Source organism: Rhinolophus sinicus, chromosome 8 (assembly GCF_057876585.1).
Source record: "Rhinolophus sinicus isolate RSI-liver-muscle chromosome 8, RSI-T2T, whole genome shotgun sequence".
Taxonomy (NCBI): domain Eukaryota; kingdom Metazoa; phylum Chordata; class Mammalia; order Chiroptera; family Rhinolophidae; genus Rhinolophus; species Rhinolophus sinicus.
Window position 1 is genome coordinate 31,413,509 of NC_142508.1, and position 18,947 is coordinate 31,432,455.

Consider the following 18,947-nt stretch of genomic DNA (forward strand, 5'->3'; position numbering starts at 1 on the left):
AGCCCTTGGGTTACCTGCCAGGACCACACACACAAAAGTGCCCTGTGACAGAGACAAGCTTTGGTCCCTGTCTCATGGGCAGAGCCATCCCTGGGGAGGCTGCATGTGCCCAAGGCCCAAGAGGCACCTGTATCAAGGAAACCCTGAGGGGAATGGGAGGAGAGCTCTCGGCTGTGACCCACCTAGGCTCTGTCCTCTGGCCAGAAAGAACAAGCACATGGAGCTACCGTGAGGACTGCAGGTGAACTGGCCTCCACAGTGCTTAGCACCAAAGCGGGGGCCCCGGGACATCCAGGCGCTGGAGGCTGGGGGCAATCCAGAGGACAGGCAGGCCCGGAGGGCAGAGGAGATGAGAAAGGGCAACAGCCAGGACAGGAGCATGTGTTCTGGGATGAAAACAGACAGTAGCCCACATGCCCCAGGTAGGCTGGGCAAATGACTCCGATGGAGCCACTGAGGAGAAAGGGTGGGGCTGCTGTGCCAGAGGAAGGGCTCCCCCAACCCAAGACGGAGAACAGCGGGGTGCAGGTTTTCCTTTGGAAAGTCTATGTAACCATGTTCGTTCACACATGCACGTGTGCCACACGTGTGCACAAAGAAGGGAGGAAGGACACACAATGGTTAACGTGGCCCTCTCCAGAGAGGCAGATGGGTATGAGGCTTGAACTTTATATACTTGTGTTAAGGTTTGAATTACTACATAATGCACATTCAGTATGTTCTTAATTTAAAAATGGGTGTTTTGGTGGCCCATGTGCTGTGTATGCAGAGTGGATACTCCGGAGTGCCTGTTGTTACTATGTGGGAGATAGGAGAGCAAGGTGGAATGAGGGGAGAGATCGAAACTGTCCAAGGTGGCCATCCAGCACAATCAGAGCTGTGGGTCTAACCTCACAGAGAGGCTGGGCTGCAGCCAGTGCACCAAAAGCCAATCCTGAGGTGACCACTGAGCCCTTAGGAGTGCATGGGATTTCCCACAGGGAGCCAGACCCGGAAGACCGTCAGGGTCACAAAAGCTGCAGCCTCAGAGGCTGGAGGGAAACCAAGACGACCATACCACAGAAACCCAAGGAGGAAAACATCTCCAAACCAAAGAAATGACCCCTAGTATCAAAAGCCACGTGCCCATGGGCTCTGGGCAGGGAAGGTATGAGAGACCTAGGACAACAGAGGCCATGGAAGCCAGAGGGGGTGAGGATGGCATGGAAAATACACAAGAAAATGCCGAGATCAGGAAACCCTCATCTAAAATTGGGTAGGGCAGGCCAACACAATGGTGTAGGGAGTGACAGGTCAGGGTTGGCAAATGGGAAGGGCTGGTCTCGACCCTGGCTCCTCACCACAAGGAAGACCTCGCTGGTGGGTTGTGCTGGGCCACCACAGTACTACAGGGTGTCCCTGTCATGGATGGGCACGCCCGGGCCCTGCAGCTCAGCTGCCAGTCAAAGAACATCACCATCCTGTTCTCCAAGCGTGGCAGTGTGTTTGTCACTGTACAAAAACTGCAGGACATGAAATATAAGAACCATGGGGGAGAAGTGGCAGTGTTTGCCCTCCAGAAACAAAATGTCATCAGACAGGGCTCATCTGAGGTTAGGCCCAAGCCCCAAATCATGCAGGACAGCTGCAGAGGTCTGTCCTTCCGCGTCGGTGTCCTTAGCCACACGCCCACCCACTGGAGGCCCTGCCTGGGACAAGCACGGGCTTCCTGCCAATGCCCTTGCCGCCACCACAGGGCCTCCTGAGGATGCAGCTGCCTGAGCCTGTCGCCTCCCTTCCCGGTACAGCTCCCAGAGGCGGGTGAGAGCACAGTGGACGCCCCGGGACACCCTCAGGCTGCGCTCCCGGTTGGGATCGTTCTCTGTGAGGACCCGTAGGCCAGCAGTGAAGTGGGACAGGGCCTGAGCCAGGTGCTCAGGGCTTAGGGCACCCGGCCCAGCTTTCTCAGTCTCCATACCCACCATGGCCTCAGTGAGATCCAGTTCTGGTCTTTTGGGGGCCAGGTCTTGCACTGCCTCCCAGGGCAGCCCAGAGCCATTTGCATCCCCATTCTCTGCACCCTGCGGGACCCCGCAGGGTGGGGCCTCCACATGGGCCTGCAGCAGGCTGGCAACATCGGCCTCAGCCATGTCCCCAAGGCCCACGTGGCTGGCCAGTGCTATAATGTTGCAGTGGAGCTGGGGCACAGCATCAGGTTCCGAAGTGCCGGCGGGTACACACTGGGGCCAGAGCTTTCTCCAGGCGCTGTTCATGGTAGCAGGCTGCAGGTCTGCCCAGGCCTGGGCAATGTTATCCACTGCAGTCATGACAGTATAGCTGCGCCAGAACTCCTGCACAGAGGGCCGGTCTCCACCAGCTGTGTCCTGGACCAGCTGGCTAAGGGTGCGGCGCAGGTAACAGGTCTTGAAGGCCGCGATCACGCCCTGGTTCATGGGCTGGATCAGGGCTGATGTGTTCTTTGGGAGGAACTCGACGCGCACGTGGGTTGAGAGGCTTCTCAGGTTGGCAGGGTGGCAGGGCGCACCGTCCAGGAGCAACAGGACACGGTGGGGGAGGCCGTGGCTGGTGCAGTAGCTCTCCACAGCGGGGCAAAAGCAGCCAGTAAACCACTCCTGGAAGATGCTGGGTGTCAGCCAGTCGTTGCGGTTGGAGCGCCAGATCACAGGCAGGCTGGCCTTGGAGCAGCCCTTGAGTGCACGCGGGTTCTCTGAGGGGTACACCAGCAGAGGCTTCAGCTTGAAGTCACCAGCTGCGTTGCCTCCGAGCAGCAGGGTCAGGTGGTCCTTAGGAGCCTTGGGCCCGGGGCTGGCCACCCCCTCCAGCACCAGCAGCATGCGCTCGGGCAGCCGCTTCCAGAACAGGCCCGTCTCATCCACGTTGAAGACTTGGTGTGGTGAGTAGCGGCCCTCTTCCAGAATGGTGTGCAGCACTGGCGGGTAGCAGGCGGCAGCCTGGGCATCAGCCACAGCTGGCTCGTCTGTCAACAGCACATTGTGGCGTGCCTTAAAACGGGCAAACCAGCCATTGCTGGCCCCGAAGGTCGCAGCCTGGGCGCTGGCACCCTGCTCGTGCTGCAGCTGTGCAAAGAGCTGGCGCGCCTTGTCCTGGATGAGCAGCGTGCTGACAGGCAGGTCCTGCTGCTTCTGCTCCTCGATCCACAGGCTCAGCAAGCGTTCCATGTGGCCCATCACCACACCGCGGCAGCGGGTCAGCTGCTTGGCACTGACGGGCGTAGCTGCCTGGGAACTGGCCCAGATCTTGTCCCTGTTGACACGGATCGAGGCGACAGTGGATGTGGCCAGTCCCAGAGCCCGGGCAATCTGTGTTAGCTTTTCACCCTTCTCAAACCTCCGAAGCACCTCCAACTTCACATGCAGGGTGATGGATTTCCGGTCCCGCTTGCTACCATGGCGGAGGCCAATCCCACCAAGGGGTGCCTTCCCCGACACATGCAGGTGGGGGGTTGTCTTCATTCTACCTTCTTGCGCTATACACCTCGAGCTTTCTACCCCCTGCCTCTCCACAGTAGCTACTACTGTGCCCAGGATGGCAGCCTCTTGGCCTCTCTGTAAGAGAGGGATATTACAGGCATTAATATGTGAGCACATGGAACTCCCAACCACTGCCCAGCCTTCCCATGCTGATACAGAGCACTGAGCCCTGCTCAGAGACACGCCCTGGTCCTTCTCTCCCTACGCTAAAGGCACTGCACAATCACTTTGAAGCATTCTTTGCATCTAGAAAAGCGTGTCACTTAGTTTTAGCTCATAAAATCATGAGATCAGGCTTCACTCTCCCGAGCAAACCACCTGCAACCACAAGGGGGAGCCAAGAGCATCTAGAAACCCTGACCCCCCAACTCCCTGACACTGATGAGCAGATGAGCTACCCTTCTCCATGCTTCTCACTCAGAGACATCCATCGTCAGTGTAGGAGACTGAATAAAGATGTCTCCTAAAGCTGTCCACATTCTAATCCCAGGAACCAATGAATAAATTACCTTACATGGCGAAAGAGATACTGCATGTGACTGAGTTAATAGTCCTGAGATGGGGAGATTACCCAAATGGGCCCTAAATGTAATTACAGGAATCCTTGTAAAAGAAGGCAGAAGATTTCACTCAGAAGAAGACAATGTGACCACTGTAGCCTAGAGCCTCCAGAAGGAGCCAGCCCTGCCAAAACCTTGATTTTAGCCCAGTGAGACCCATTTCAGATTTCTGACTTTCAAGACTCTAAGATAATAAATCCATGTTGTTTTAAACCACTAAGTTTGTAAGAATACTTAACGGCAGTCACAGGAAACTCAAGGGAACATCCCTAATTAATACCTGGGAGTACCTGGGCACGACAAAGGTGCTTTTCCACATGGCAGCCAGAATGAGTCTGAAGAACTAAGTCACATAAGAGCCCTTCCTGCCTCCCACCTCTGAGTAAAAGCCACAGTCCCCACCAACTTCCTCAAAGGCATCAAAGCCTCCTTCTCTCCTTTGCTAGTTCCTGACCACATCCTTGGAGCAGACTAAGGGGGCTCCTGACTCGGGGCTTTTGCTCCCATGGTTCCTTTGGTCCAGAGCTGGAGGGTCTTCCCTCTGGTCTGCATGGCTTGTTCCCTCTCCTTCTGCAGGTCTCTGCTCAAATCAGAGAGGCCCTCCCCGCCTATGTTTCATTGTGCATCCCTCATACACTATCTGAGGGCAGGAGTTGTGTCTGTTGAACATTCTGGTGTGTACCCAGGTCCAGAATAGTGCCTGGCACTTTGCAAGCATCCAGTAGTCGCTTGCTGAGTACATTATTAAATGACGTACAGTGGTGGGACAGGTTTCTTGCCTGTCCAGGTCAAAGTAGCATCTGATCAAAACAGTAAAAACATTTTTTTGAAGGAGTGCGTGTGAAACGCAGGGACTTCTGGAAAGGATATGGCACCTAGGACGAGTACTTCAGGGTCTCGTTGTACCTGGCTAGAAACCAGGTGACAAAGCACACAAGGCCCTCGAGCCAGGGAGGCAGGTGGGCATGGGAGGGCTCCTGCCTGGGAGGCCCAGAATTCCCGACGACTCGCGCCCATCTTTGTCCGACAACCATGCCCTCGCCTACTCAACCAAAATTTTAAGTTCACCATTCATTCGTTTATTCTGTCCTTCCCCGTCTTGAAAGTCCCCAGTCTCGCCGCGCCTCCGGGGTAGGCTCGCCGCCCCCACGTCTCCGTGGAAGACAGGGCTCGTCTCTCGAAATTACATTTCCCATAAGGCCGCGGGGGCCGCCGAAAGCTCCGATTTGCGCATTAGCGCGTGCCCCGACTGCGCGCGCAGCGGCCTTCCGGTTTCCCCCTACCCTGTCCCGAGCCATGGTCGACTGCCCTCACCTCTGGACCGCGACGCAGGTCGGCTGCTTCAGCTGGGCCGGTAGGGCTGCGGCCCTTCCCCATGTCCTGCCTCACAGCGCCGCTTCCCTGCGACGGCCGAGCCCAGCCTCCATCTTGGCGGAGGCTAAGCCTGTCTGGCGGGGGCCGGAATTGGAGGCGGCCACGTGGGACGCGCCTCCGGCTGCGCTCTTGGCGATCGGGGCTGCCGGGAACTGTAGTTCGGCCACGAAGCCCAAACGCGCCAAGTCCAGGGAGGGGCGCCGGAGGCTGTCTCTACCTAAAGCTGGCTTTCTCGCCGCTTAATTCTGTTTCCCTGAAAGTAAGACCTAGCCGGACAATCAGCTCTAATGCGTCTTTTGGAGCAAAAATTAATGTAAGACCCAGTCCTATTTTACCATAATATAAGACCTGGTCTTATATAATATAAATAAAATATAACAGTGTACTATAATATGGGGTCTTATGTAATATAAGACCGGGTCTTATATTAATTTTTGCTCCAAAAGACGCATTAGAGCTGATTGTCCGGCTCGGTCTTATTTTCCGGGAAACACGGTTTCCCTTCTGCCTCTTTCCCACAGCCTACTTTCTGTATTTTCATCATCCTCTCTACCTCCTTCCTTTCCTGGCTCTTTTTTCCTGTCTGTCCCCCCATCCTGGAGAACTGGTTCCCTTCAGGCTGTCAACATATGATTTTCAAAAAATTTAAAAACAAATCTCAAGGACTGATTTACCTCATGAAGGGAACTATAAGGATGACATTGGTGGTTCCGGTAAGATGAGAGAGAAGGAACAACTGAAAGGATGAAACGAACATTAAAATAAAAACGCAAAGTCGCATTAGTGTCCTAGAGGGCAGTGGGCAGCCCGGGCATTTCAGTGTCCTGCCTGGAATCCTACCAAGTGACCATTCTAACCAGAAAGCATTTGCAACCTATCAACCTTTTACAAGTTAGCATCTAACTTCACAGTATCCGGATTCCAAAGTACTATTAAAAAGAATTGTTTTCCTTAGTGAATCAGGGCTCCCAGTCATCGTTTTTGTCTTACTGTCAAGTTTTAGATAAGTTTTCCTAACAAGTTTCCCTCCAACTTGTCACCTTGTCTTAATCTTTGAAAACGCTCAATCCATCTTACTGTATCTGACTTCTGTCCCTTTTTCCCCTCGTCTCTGTGCTCCTGTATCCTTATCTGTCCCTTGATTTCTCCATGTCTGCACTTCTTGTCTCTGTGAATCTAATCTTCCTCTCCACTTGTCTCTCCTTTCACTTCCATCCCTTCCTAACCTCCATCCCTGTTTGCTAACTATTCTCACACACCTGTCTCCCGGGGCCTGACTCCCTGACGCGCTGGCGTCTTATCACACTCTCTAGGTCTCAGAGTAGAAATCCCTCTCCATGTGTTTCTTAAGTCTGTTCAGTTACTTGAGTCTCTACCCTCGCAAGCTCTGGATCTCTCCCTGCCCCTGAGTGTCTCTCTCCTGTCTGTTTCTCTCTCTCTCCACCCCTCCCTCTCGCCCTCCCTTCCTCCCTCTGGGCGTCTCAACCCCAGTCTCTTCCCCACGCTCTCACCTTTCTTTCTCATTGACACCCGCCGAGTCCCCGGGTTGCCTTGGAGACCTCCAGGTCGGCCTAAATGGTTACCATGGAGACACACAGGTCCGCCTACCTCCCGCCAGCACAGAGGAACGTCGTCGTGCCGCACGCGCGCGCACTGGGGTCCCGGCTGACTACACCTCCCAGAAAGCACCCGGCGGAGCCGCTTCATTGTGAGGTCGGGACAGGCAGTGGAGGAGGTGCGTCCTCTTCACCAGGGGGTTGCCATGGAGACCCAGGCTGACAGCGTCCTAGCGAGGTCCGTGATTGGTGCAGAACCCTGCTAATCCCTGGAAAGCCCGGAGAGAATTGAGGGAAAGGTGGTGGGAGGCATGCGCCGTTGGGAAGGAGGTGCTGCTGTCCGTTGTCCCCTGAGAAGCTTGCGTACGTCAACGGGGGCCCGGACGCCTGGCTCTGAGGCGGGGACCGCGGGAAGAGGCGTCCGGGAGTGTAACCAGATTGGGAACAACGCAACCCCCGGGGAACGGGGAGGAGGGTGGAAACAGAGGCGAGGGTGGGGGGAAGGGCAAGGAGGCGCTTGCGCTGGTGCGTAAAGCATTCTGGGAGACACAGTCCGGCCGGGGAGGGGAAGTCGGCGAGTGCGCATGCGCAGGAGCGCGGGAAGCGGCCCGCTGAGCGCGGAGGTGAGGGCGGGGACCTCTCCCGGAAAGGTTTGGGCGGGGACCCGGGTGGCGGCTGCCGACTCGTGGATTCCGGCTGCCTTGCGGGACTGGGAGTATGGAGCTGGGACCTGGGCACTCCCTCCAGGCGGGCCTGGCTCTGTCGCCTGAGGCCCATCAGTCACTGACCATTGCCTGGCGACAGGCTTTGGGAGCCCCGCCCCGGTTGCTATGGCGGCGCCAGGACCTGCGGGGAGAACTCCCTAAAGCGGAAGTTCCCCTCTAAGACTTTTGGTAAATGTAATTTAGGAACCTCCGCAGGAGCCGGCCAGCTGGGCGATAGCCCGACTTTCTGCCAGTTGCAGGTTGAACTGGAACCTTGAGGATCAGAGGTTTGGCTCACGGGACCAGGCGGCCCTCAAAATCGAATCCATCCCCTTAATAAACAGATTCCCTCACAAAGCCCGTGCCTTACCCGCAGCTGCAGAAGCAACACCGGAGGGGCGTCCCCATTTGCAGATGAGGAAACTAAGGTTCACAGAGGCACAGCGACCTACCAGGGATTCGTGGCAAATAGGCGAGATCAGAATCTTCGACCTAGCTCACAGACTCCCGCTCCCTTGGTCTCAGGGCCTTTGTGGGTCCTATGGGAACTCCCCCGTCACCTCCTAGCTCCACCTAAATCAGGAAATAGGATACGATGGGGCATTGTACGGTGTGATAAGTTGGGCTCAGGATAGGGCTTAATTTGGGGAGGATGCTACTGGGGGCTTGCACAGTCGCGGGAGGCGGGAGGAGGTGAAGGTAGGCTGCCCTGTGGAAGGAACCAAGATGGCAGGGGATGGTTTGAGACTGGGTGAGAGAGTGGATGGTGCAATGATGGACTAGCATGGGGGCGATAGTAGTGGTGGCTGTTGTAGATGCTCTTTACCTGTCAGGGAGAGCTCAAGGGCAGGGATGACATGCGTGTAGAAGAAGGGCAGGATTCAGGGGAGAGGAGGTGACTTCTGGCCCTAAGAAGTCTTTGGAGCGGGAGCTACCAGAGACTCTGCAGGCTGAGCTAGAGCGATCAGGAAAAGGTGGCTCATGGAGGGTTTACCAGCCCCACAGGTTCCTGGCATGTGACTGCCTCTCATTTGCCCTCCACTCGGGGCAGGTCTGAGGATGGAACAGCACAGCACACAGTAGTCATTCAATAGCCATTCCGTGCCATTGTCCTCACTGCAGCAACCTGTTCCTCCCCCAGGGGTAGACACTAGCCTCAGAGCCCAGTCCCCCGTAGTTCCAATGAGGCCTGCAGGACACATACCCCCAGAGGACAAGAGGCCTGTCGTGGTAAAGCTGGAGGACTCTGAGGAGGAGGAGGCTACTCTGTGGGATACTGGCCCAGAGGCTGCACGCCAGTGTTTCTGGCACTTCCGCTACGAGGAGGTGGCAGGTCCCCATGAAGCCCTGGCCCGGCTGCGCGAGCTGTGCCGCCAGTGGCTGCAGCCCGAGGTGCACACCAAGGAGCAGATGCTGGAGCTGCTGGTGCTGGAGCAGTTCCTAGGCGCGCTGCCCCTGGAGATCCAAGCCCGCGTGCGGGGGCAGCGGCCAGGCAGCCCTGAGGAGGCTGCAGCCCTGGTCGAGGGGCTGCGTCGGGAGTCGGGAGGTCCCCGCAGATGGGTGAGTCAGGGGCCCTGGGCCAGGATCAGGGCTGGAATGTGCCCAGCTCTGCCTTACCCTCGGGGGTGCCATGCTCTGCTAGACGCCTGTCCCTTGTAGTTTGGAAGTGGTCACAAAGGTAGATGGCTCCAGGGCCAGCGTTGCTGGCCCATTCCTACATCACCTGGAGTCATGGAAGGGATGCAGGGGGGAGAGAGGGAGGGCACTGGGCAGCCGTGGGTGTCAACCGCAGGAGAGCAGCTACATGTGGTCCCCTCACTCCCTGCTTAGTCCCCAGGGAAAGTGGGTCCTTGGAGGACCTAGTAAGTCAGGACCCCTGGAGTTCCACAGTGGGGTGAATGCCTGGCCCAGTGCCCTGCCTGGGCCACTGATCGAGATGGGGTACCTCCCCAGGTCACAGTCCAGGTGCAGGGTCAGGAGGTGCTATCAGAGAAGATGGAGCCCCTCAACTTCCAGCCCCACCCTCAAACCAAGCCTCAGACTACAGAACCTGGGCCTGAGACGCCTTTTGGGGACACGCAGAAGTCACTGCTGAGCCTTCAGGTGAAAGAGGAGCCCGAGGTTACAGAGGACCCAGGTGAGGGGAGGCAAAGTGGGCAGGGCCCAAGGCCTAACTGGATGGACCATAGACGCCTGGCCTGAAGCTCACAGGGCCAGTCACTTGCTAGATAGAACCATTCTCATGTACTGGTGGCCTCCACATCCCACCCAGCCAGTAGCTGTCACTATCCCTCCCACGCCAAGCCTGACTGTCAAAGCTGTGTTCCCACACTCCCCTGACATGGACCAGGCTGTTTCCACGTGTAGACTGGGTTTCCATGTGTGAGAGGCATGTGGGGTTCACTCCCCGAGAAGATCAGTGGGCAGTTTATCGGCCAGTCACTGAGGAGCATGGGTGGGTGCAGCTGAGGGAGGACCCGAAAGTGCTGGTGGGGCACACCCCACTCATACGTGTCATGCAGATGCCACAGCTGACCGCCCACACTCTCCACCATTCCTGTGTGGTCCATTGTGCAGTGCCCCTCCTGCCCTCCCTGGCTATCGGCCCCCGTTTTATGCAAGAGTACAGGGTACAAACCTGAGCCTGCCTAATCCTGCTTTACTCCACCCCTGAGCTGGGCCCTTAGAGCTACTCTGCCGTGTCCAGCCCCAAGCCTGCCCCCAACTCTCACCCCACCTGATCCCAGTATCTGGCACACCACTGAGGAGGGCAGAGGGGTGGAGATGGCCTTGGGCCTACTGACCCCACCCTTCCTCTCCAGAGTTTCTGGATTCTGGGCCTATAGCCAACCCCCAGGAGGCCACTTCCACTCTCCTGCCTAAGAAGGCCCAGGTGAGCCCTGCACAGGCTGTGTCTCGCTCCCTGCCCCAGGAGCCACCGTGGGTGGGGAATGGGTAGGTACCCCCCTGGGCCTAGTAGGGCACAGACGAGCCGTGACCACTTTGGTTTCAGGGCTGTGGGATGGCACTGGACCAGGCCTCGCCCCACAGTGAGACTGAACCTGAGGGGCCTTCATGGAGAGAACACCCTGAGGCCCTGTGGCAAGAGGAGGCTGGGGGCATCTTCTCCCCAGGTGAGTAAGACAGGGCACAGTGGGGCTGGGCCCTCTGTGTGGGCAGTAGCACATCCGCCTGCCCCACTCCTACGTAACCCTGCTACCCTATTACCTGGACTGCTCCCTGCAACGTCAACCTGCTTCACTGTCCTGCCCTCAAAAGCCAAGCCCTCCACTGGCCTCAAAAGCCAAGCCCTCACACCCCTCCTGCACTGCGGCTCCCCCCATAGTAAAATCTCCTAAGAGAGGGACCTGCGTTCCCCATACCCATGTCTCCCAGCCCTGGTATCCCAGCTGGTCCTGAGACTCGGCTCACATCCCACTGACAGGGTGGCGGGGCAGGGAGGGTTGGGATTGCAGGGAGAGCAAGTTAGTAGAGAGAGAGGGTGGGCAGGACAATAGGATTCTGCCCAGTCATGCAGCATCTCAGGCCAGAGGCCCCTGCTGTCTACTTCAGCCACTCGGCCCTAGGTCAGCCATCATCCAGGCTCCTGGACTTGCTCCCTGGACCCCTTTCTTGGTTTACTCCCTTGTTCTGGTTGACCTTTCCATAAACTGGTGTGGGGCATAACACATGTGTCTAACACTCAACATTAGACTGAAGTTTAGCTGGATGAAGAATTATTTTTATTACCTTGGCAGTCTCAACTTTTTTTATCTCATTATTGGAGAGCCCTTTCCATTTGAAAACCACATCTCAGTTGTGGGAAACTGGCTAGAACTGTTTCTTGGACTTCCGTTTCCATTGTTTTGTTCTTGTTTCTGGAATACCTGTTGCTTGGCTGTCGGCCTCTGGAGGAGGTCCTCTAATGTTCTTATCTTTTCACTCCCATCTTCCATCCCTTTCGTTGTGTTTTCCAGAAAATTTTTTCAATTACATCTTCCAGACCTGTTGAGATTGCCATATCTGCCAGCATAGTTTTGATTTCCAAGAGTGTTTTCATTCCTTGAACATTCATGTTTTTGTAGCCACTTCTTGTTGTTCTTACTGTTGTAACACCTTTTCTTATTTCTCTGGGAACAGCAATAACTTGTTTTGTAATATGGTCTCTGTTCCCTCTAAGTTGTCTGCTTATGTGTAAGAAGGGGGACCACAAATCTGGTGGCTCTGAGCAGATGGGTGTGGGGCTGGGAAGGATATGGGGGGGCCACTCCCCAAGGAGACCCATATCTTGAGTGATGTGAGGGTAAGGGTGGAGTGTTAGTGGATGCCACTGAAGGGTCTGTAGGGCAATCTGGCTGGGCCATTTGGGGGCACCCCTTGCTCTGAGCATCTTCAGGGCTTTCTTGAGTCCTCCAAGAAGATACTTGCAGCTTCTTGCCACCATCCCAGAAGAGAGGCTGGTGTCTCAGCACACAGTATGACTTCACTTAATTCCTCAACTTCTTCAGTATTGTCTCCCACTTACAACCCAGCCATTTGCCAGGAATCAGGTCCACAGCAGAGCTCACCACTTGCTCAGAATCCTGTGCAGACAGAGCCCAGGGCTGTCGTGTACAGGAGCCCTGCCCAGCTTCTGCTTCTAAAACAGCTTCCCCCATCTGCATGGTGCCCCTATTCTTTCACCTGCACAGCCAGTGGTACCTGGTGCCTCCAACTCCTAAACTTTTCTAGTCTTCTTTGGAATAAAACAGGCTGATTTCTTTTTTTTTTTTTTTTCAATTTTCCCCACTGCTGATTTAGTATTCCCCTTCTCCAGTCTGCTACAGTCACCACTTACCCATCTGCTTTCCAGAGTAGAAAAGGTCAGGGGTTTGTTCCCTTTCCTTTTTATCTTTGTGGATTTTATGGCTTTAAAAAAAAAAAAAGGAACTTTATTGTGGTGTTTACTGTTGTTTCAGGATGGAACAAATTTAAATACATGCCATGGTTATTACCATTCTTTTTTCATAATGTCCTTTATTCCTGGATGCTGGTCCCTCCTTTGAGGCCTTGGAAATAGTTGTGTCCTTTCCAGACTGGGTGGTTAGCTTGGCTGTGCGTTCTCCTACTGGAGGCACTGCCCATCACAGCTCTAGGAGCCTGTTTGTCCCCACCCTAAGCATTATCCTAAGTGAGGGGCTGCCACAGGGCCCATCAAAACCGTCAAGCGAAGGATCATGTGGGCCCCAGGCCATTCGGTGTGAGTGCCTCTGCAGCCCCACTGAAAGCAGGCAGTTTATTCGTATTCAGGTCTGTTGGTGCCCTGGGCCGACCCAGCCCATACCCTCAACCTCCCGCTTCAGTCCCTGGGCCTCCACAGCTCACTGCTCAAGGCTCTGCATCCCCGAACTTCACCAGCTGTCCCTTCTTATGCTCTGTGTCAGAGCAGAGAGTAGGATCTGGCATGTGCTCCTCCTCCCATTTGGATGGTCACTCCCTTAAATTTGGACCTGCTTCTCTCAGTTCACAGCCCGTCTCGGCTTTCTTCAGCCACACCACCACCCATCATACTACCACTGCAAGACTCTCTGCTGGGTTCCTTTGCAGCCCCATTTTCTCCTCAGGCTGCACTGCTGTATCTTCAAACACAGGTTCCCCTCTGCCACTGTAGCCTTCCCCCCCGCCCCAGGCTCCTGCCCCCTCCCCTTGCCCCTCAACTGAACATTTTCTGTGTTTTCATCATGAGAATATTTTGAATAGCTAATGCACTCACGTTAGAAAATTCAGAGTGCACGAGGGAGTACACAGTGAAATGCCCCTCCCCTGCCTGTGTCACATGGTCCTGCTCCCCAACAACCAACATTACCGGCTTATGTGTCCTTCCAGAAAGATTCTGTGCATAGAAGAGCAAACACAAATTCGGATGCATACTTATTTCCCTTCTTTAGAACACAAATGGATGCTTACTCTTCATCCTGCTCCACACCTGACATTTTTTATGCAAGTGACCTCGTCTTTGGACAGCTGCGTAGAGCCCCACTGTGTACATTCAGGCTCCCACTGACGTACATTTGAGTTACTTTTCAGTGCTGAAGTGAGAAACCTTGAACGCAGGTCATTTCATACAGACGGGAACACAACCATTCGAGAAGTACCTAAAAGAATTGCTGGATCAAAGTGTGGGAAACTTCCCATTTTGATGTTTTGCCACACTGGCTTCCCATTTATGTTCACCAGCCATACACACAAACGCTTGGGTTCCTACAGTGGGTATGGAAATGGTAGATGAGTACACCTCTAATGTAGTTTTCTTATTGGGAGGGAGTGAAGGATGTTTTATGGGATTTAAGTGTTAGTGACTTTTTTCCCCTGTTTGCATCCTTTGCCCACATTTGTCAGGTTGTTGGTCTTGTTGGTTAATTGAACTCTTAAAAAGGTCATTAGCTCTTTGCCTCTGGAGAGTTTCTCAGTTTATTTTTTAACTCACAGGTTGTTTCTGCTGAGCACAAGTTATTTCTTTTGATGCAGTATCATATATCTGACTTTGGACGGTGCGGATTTTCTGTCACCCAGAAAAGCCCTTGCTACTCTCTTGGTCTCCTTGATTTAACTTCCCCTGGGCTTTCCATTCTCTGGTCCCTGCTTCTCATTTGCCCTTGCTCACTCCTCATCTGTCACCCAGCATCTCATGCTGGAGTGCTCAGGGCACGGCTGGGGCCCGCTCCTCTTCTCTACAGACACCCGTACATTTGCTCTCATGCAGGCTGAGGGATCCACGTGCCATGGATGTGCCATGGCACCCATGTCTATGTTTCCTTGAATGCTGGGCCCAACTCCCACACCCCACAGCCTGCCTGCAATCTCTGTCCCTTGGATGCTTCATGGGCATCAAGCAAGGCACATCAAACCCACCCGCTTCCTTGCATTTGTGGAAACCATCCTCACCCATCTGGATAGTACAAGGGCCACCTGCCCCACCTTTGCACTATAGCCCTTCGAGAAAGGCAATTTTTGCAAATTTAAGTCAGACTTGGAAAGCTTGTCCCCAGCTTCTCAGTCTCCCTCTTCATGCTCTGTTACCTCCTTGGTCAGTTTCAGGTCCCTCTAGTTCACACTTTTCACAGGGCTGGTGTGGTCTGGCCACACAGTGGGTTCTGTCATGAAGGAGTGGGTCCCCTTGTGCAATGCAGGCTTTGCGCTCCAGATGGACAGTGTCTCTGCTGGCTCAGGCACTATGAACCCCCACCTACACATCCCCTGGAACCTCGGTGTGTCCAGCCTCATGGGCCAACTCCAGTCACCCTCCCGAGAAGGTGGCTTCTCACATGCACTCGTGCTCCCCAGCGACCCGGGAGGTGAGCAGGACCCCATGGACGAGGATCCCTGCCAAGGCATGGGCCACATACTGGCCACTGCCCGCTGGCACACCCCCAGGGGTAGGAGCCGGGGACGGGGACGGGGCCGGGGCAGGGGCCGCCCGAGCACAGGCGCCGGGGCCGTGCGAGGTGGCCGTTGCGACGTGTGTGGGAAGGTGTTCAGCCAACGTAGCAACCTGCTGCGGCACCAGAAGATACACACCGGAGAACGACCGTTCATGTGCGGCGAGTGCGGCCGCAGCTTCAGCCGCAGCTCACACCTGCTACGCCACCAGCTCACTCACACGGAGGAGCGGCCCTTTGTGTGCGACGACTGCGGCCAGGGCTTCGTTCGCAGCGCGCGCCTGGAGGAGCACAGGCGCGTGCACACGGGCGAGCAGCCTTTCCACTGCGCCGAATGCGGCCAGAGCTTCAGGCAGCGCTCCAACCTGCTGCAGCACCAGCGCGTTCACGGCGACCCTCCGGGCCCAGGTGCTGGACTCCCCTCGCCTCCCAGTGTGCCCGAGCCACCAGGCCCCTTCCCGTGCAGTGAGTGCCGCGAGAGCTTCACGCGGCGCGCCGTGCTGCTGGAGCACCAGGCAGTGCACACGGAGGACAAATCCTTCGGCTGTGTGGAATGTGGCGAGCGCTTCGGCCGCCGCTCGGTGCTGCTGCAGCACCGGCGCGTGCACAGCGGCGAGCGGCCCTTCGCCTGCAACGAGTGCGGCCAGAGCTTCCGTCAGCGCTCCAACCTTACACAGCACCGGCGCATCCACACGGGCGAGCGGCCCTTCGCCTGCGCAGAGTGTGGCAAGGCCTTCCGTCAGCGGCCTACGCTCACGCAGCACCTGCGCGTGCACACGGGTGAGAAGCCCTTTGCTTGCCCCGACTGCGGCCAGCGCTTCAGCCAGCGTCTCAAGCTCACGCGCCACCAGCGGACGCACACCGGGGAGAAGCCCTACCACTGCAGCGAGTGTGGGCTGGGCTTCACACAGGTCTCGCGGCTGACAGAGCACCAGCGCATCCACACGGGCGAGCGGCCCTTCACCTGCCCGGAGTGCGGCCAGAGTTTCCGGCAGCACGCCAACCTCACGCAGCACCGGCGCATCCACACAGGCGAGCGCCCCTACACGTGCCCCGAGTGCGGCAAGGCCTTCCGCCAGCGGCCCACGCTCACACAACACCTGCGCACCCACCGGCGCGAGAAGCCCTTTGCTTGCCAAGACTGTGGCCGGCGCTTCCACCAGAGCACCAAGCTCATCCAGCACCAGCGCGTCCATAGCATGGAGTAGCCAGTGCTCAGTGCACCCCGTCTGCATCCACCTCGGTGCTGTGCATGGGATTAGCAGGACAGAACACCTACCTCACAGGGTTGCTGTGCCTGCGATCGCATACATAGAAGCAGGTCCACCTAGGGCCTGACCCCCCCAGTAAGTGCTCAATAAACAGTAGAAGGAACCCTGGGTCTGGGTCTTCACACACACGTGCCTCCCCACCTGCGCGGGTCCCCCTGCCACCCCACCCATCCACCACTTCCACTGCAACCCTAGGAGATCCATGTCCCCTTGCAGAGGTGGCTCCTAGCAGCAGCTGCCCTCGTCTGCAGGGTGCCCCCTGTACCATGGCTCTTGTATACTGTTTGCCCAAGATGCCTTCGACTCACACATCCACATCAAGCCAGCTGCCAGGCGTGGACCTGGACTGGCCCAGTTCTCCCCAGCCAGCCAAGATTATCACATACAATATAAGTAGCAAACATGCACAGCAGACCACAGCCGGCCTGGGATGTGTGTTTGTAAAACTTGAAACCTAGGAATACATTTCTTAGGTATAAAGCCTGGAAGGATTTATCTGGAAATCCACATTCTTTCAGGACTTTACCCCATTCTCCCAAGCCCAGCCTCCCCATGCAATATAAACCCGGTTATTCTCACCCCAACCCCAGCCTTCCAAATCTGTCCACTTCTGTCCACTCCGAAGCACTGCTCTGATCCCAGCCACACATCTCCAGCCTGGAGGTCCACAGCACTCAGCCTCCCTGCCTGCTCCTGCCCCTCCTTTAAAAAATGGACACTATCTTCCCAGTGTCAGCTCCCAAAAGCTACCCTAACACCTCACTCCTCGCCCATCATGTTTTGCCTCATTCCTCCAAGGCTCTGACCCCAGCTTCCTTCAGGACCTTTACACATGCCAAGCCCTGTGCCTCCGAAGAGGCTGCAGGCCCAGGGCCTACAGGAATTCTTGACACCCAAACCACCTGTGCCCTTCTACCACTTGGGTGGTCGTGAGGGTGACAAGGAAGACACAGATGCACCACTTCCAACCCGCCCCTCTACTTCAGTCTGGCCATGCCCTACCTCCTTAATCTGGACCCAATGGCTTCGTATTGCTTGCATGGTTGAGTCCCACTGCACTGTGGGTAAGCCACGATGTTAGAGACCACGAAAGTCTAGCTTTGGCTAGTCCAGTGTCACTTCTCCAGGGAACCAATACCCTACCCCCAGATGGGCCATTAGCTGATGGGCCTCAGCAACTGGCCTGAGGATGAACACATGGATCAGGTTGCCCAATAGAAACTTCCCCCTTGAAACTTTGGCTGGAAACAGCATGATGGTCATCAACCCTATTGTGGAGACAGTGTTTATGAAAATAATCAGCAAAAGCAGAACAGCTAAGAACAACGGAGAGGAAGGGTTAAAGGGAGAGCTTGAGTCTGGAGGGGACCTCTGAGTCCCAGGACCAACTATGTCTGAAGCTTGAGAACGCTGGGACGGTTGCAATTACGTCAGCCCCAAACCTGAGCTGTTTTGAGGTTTGAGCCCCCATCCTTAGCCCCTGGCTCCCCTCCAGCGCTCAGTTGTCACGGGAGTCAAGAAACGATGCTAGGAGTGTGAGGCTGGAACAACCAGGGGGCTGAAGGGGGCATCAGGGTTGGTTGACATTGAGAATGGAAGGTCCGAAAGGGGGAGCAATTACAGAAATACAGCTGTGATCAGTCCACGGAGACCAAGGACGCTAAGGGTAACCGGCACTCACACGGCAGAGCCTCCGCGGAGGCTGGGACCGGGATAGACGCCAGACCAAGGTGCGATGAGGAGGAGGCGACTCCTTGAGGTGAGGATGGGGGATGGGGCCAAGATGAGGGCCACGGGCCTGGGACAGGGCAGGCAGCCGAGAGGAACTTGGCCGACCGTAGCGTGGCCCCAACTGGACCGCCGGGACCATGTCTCCCGCAATACTCTGGGAGGGGACGGCAAGTTGTTTCAGGGACAGAAGGGGTCGCGGAAGGGTTGAGCTGCAGAGCCCCGGGTGCCCCCACAGGTCCGCCCGGGTGCTGGCCAACCCTCGTGACGCCACTCCTGACCCACCTCACGGTTTCCGCGGTGACAGCAGGAAGTTGCGGAACCCTGCGGGACAGCCTGAGCTGTGATTGAAGGGGAGGCTGGCCCCGCCCACAGCGCCCCTGCAGGCGGCGTAAGGTCGTCCTGCGCCCCCCTAGAGCTCATGACAGGCACCGAGAACGACCCCCACCCGAGTGTCCACCCGCATTGCCGTCCAGGGTGCTGACCACTCTGGCACAATACATTTTGTTAGTTTACCTCAACTAGAATCTCCCCGAGCGGGTTCTTTGATTGGATTTAAGATAGAACACGAGAGTACTAGACTCCGCACTCGCTGGGAAACGCCCCTGGCCTTGCGCTGGGATCTGGCCCGCAGCGATCACCATGCCCCTGTCTGTGACCTCCGGGGAAAAAACCCCATTTGACCCACACCCGCCGCGGTCTGCACTAGTGCCAGTGGGAATAGGCGAGAGCGAGCGAAGCAGCCGCATCTGCCCCACTTAAAGATGGCGGCGACACCGCCCCTGGCCTGTATCCGCGAGCGTCTCCGGAAGTGACCACGAGACGCATAGACAAGCGGAAATACT

At 56.2% G+C, this 18,947-nt stretch overlaps 1 protein-coding gene and 1 long non-coding RNA gene across 8 annotated transcripts; one reads left to right on the top strand and one right to left on the bottom strand.

Moving 5' to 3' along the window:
* Positions 1-7,085: 7,085 nt before the first annotated feature.
* MZF1 (myeloid zinc finger 1) lies at positions 7,086-16,477 on the top strand. 7 transcript variants are annotated; one of them, XM_019711570.3, is made up of 6 exons: positions 7,086-7,219; positions 8,827-9,245; positions 9,639-9,822; positions 10,508-10,578; positions 10,699-10,819; positions 14,855-16,477. In XM_019711570.3, exons 2-6 carry the CDS (start codon positions 8,868-8,870, stop codon positions 16,309-16,311), a joined length of 2,211 nt encoding a protein of 736 aa, XP_019567129.2. In that variant the 5' UTR covers positions 7,086-7,219; positions 8,827-8,867; the 3' UTR covers positions 16,312-16,477. The 7 variants fall into 7 exon arrangements, with proteins under 7 accessions (XP_019567129.2, XP_088656551.1, XP_088656553.1 ...); XM_088800425.1 differs by having other exon boundaries at positions 7,201-7,219; positions 7,946-9,245; XM_088800427.1 differs by lacking the exon at positions 7,086-7,219 and adding an exon at positions 7,255-7,344 and having other exon boundaries at positions 14,789-16,477.
* A 1,169-nt stretch (positions 16,478-17,646) lies between these two features.
* LOC109434556 (uncharacterized) lies at positions 17,647-18,913 on the bottom strand. The gene is made up of 2 exons (XR_002135832.3): positions 18,619-18,913; positions 17,647-18,426 (listed from the first exon to the last, which is right to left on the bottom strand). It is a non-coding gene; the product is annotated as an uncharacterized LOC109434556 (long non-coding RNA).
* Positions 18,914-18,947: the final 34 nt, after the last annotated feature.

Coding starts and splice junctions, on each gene's coding strand:
- MZF1 (XM_088800427.1), top strand. CDS start 7,293: ATGCGCCGTTGGGAAGGAGGTGCTGCTGTCCGTTGTCCCCTGAGAAGC. Junction 7,345..8,826: donor TTGTCCCCTGAGAAGCTTGC/GTACGTCAACGG, acceptor TTCCTCCCCCAG/GGGTAGACACTAGCCTCAGA. Junction 9,823..10,507: donor CGAGGTTACAGAGGACCCAG/GTGAGGGGAGGC, acceptor CTTCCTCTCCAG/AGTTTCTGGATTCTGGGCCT.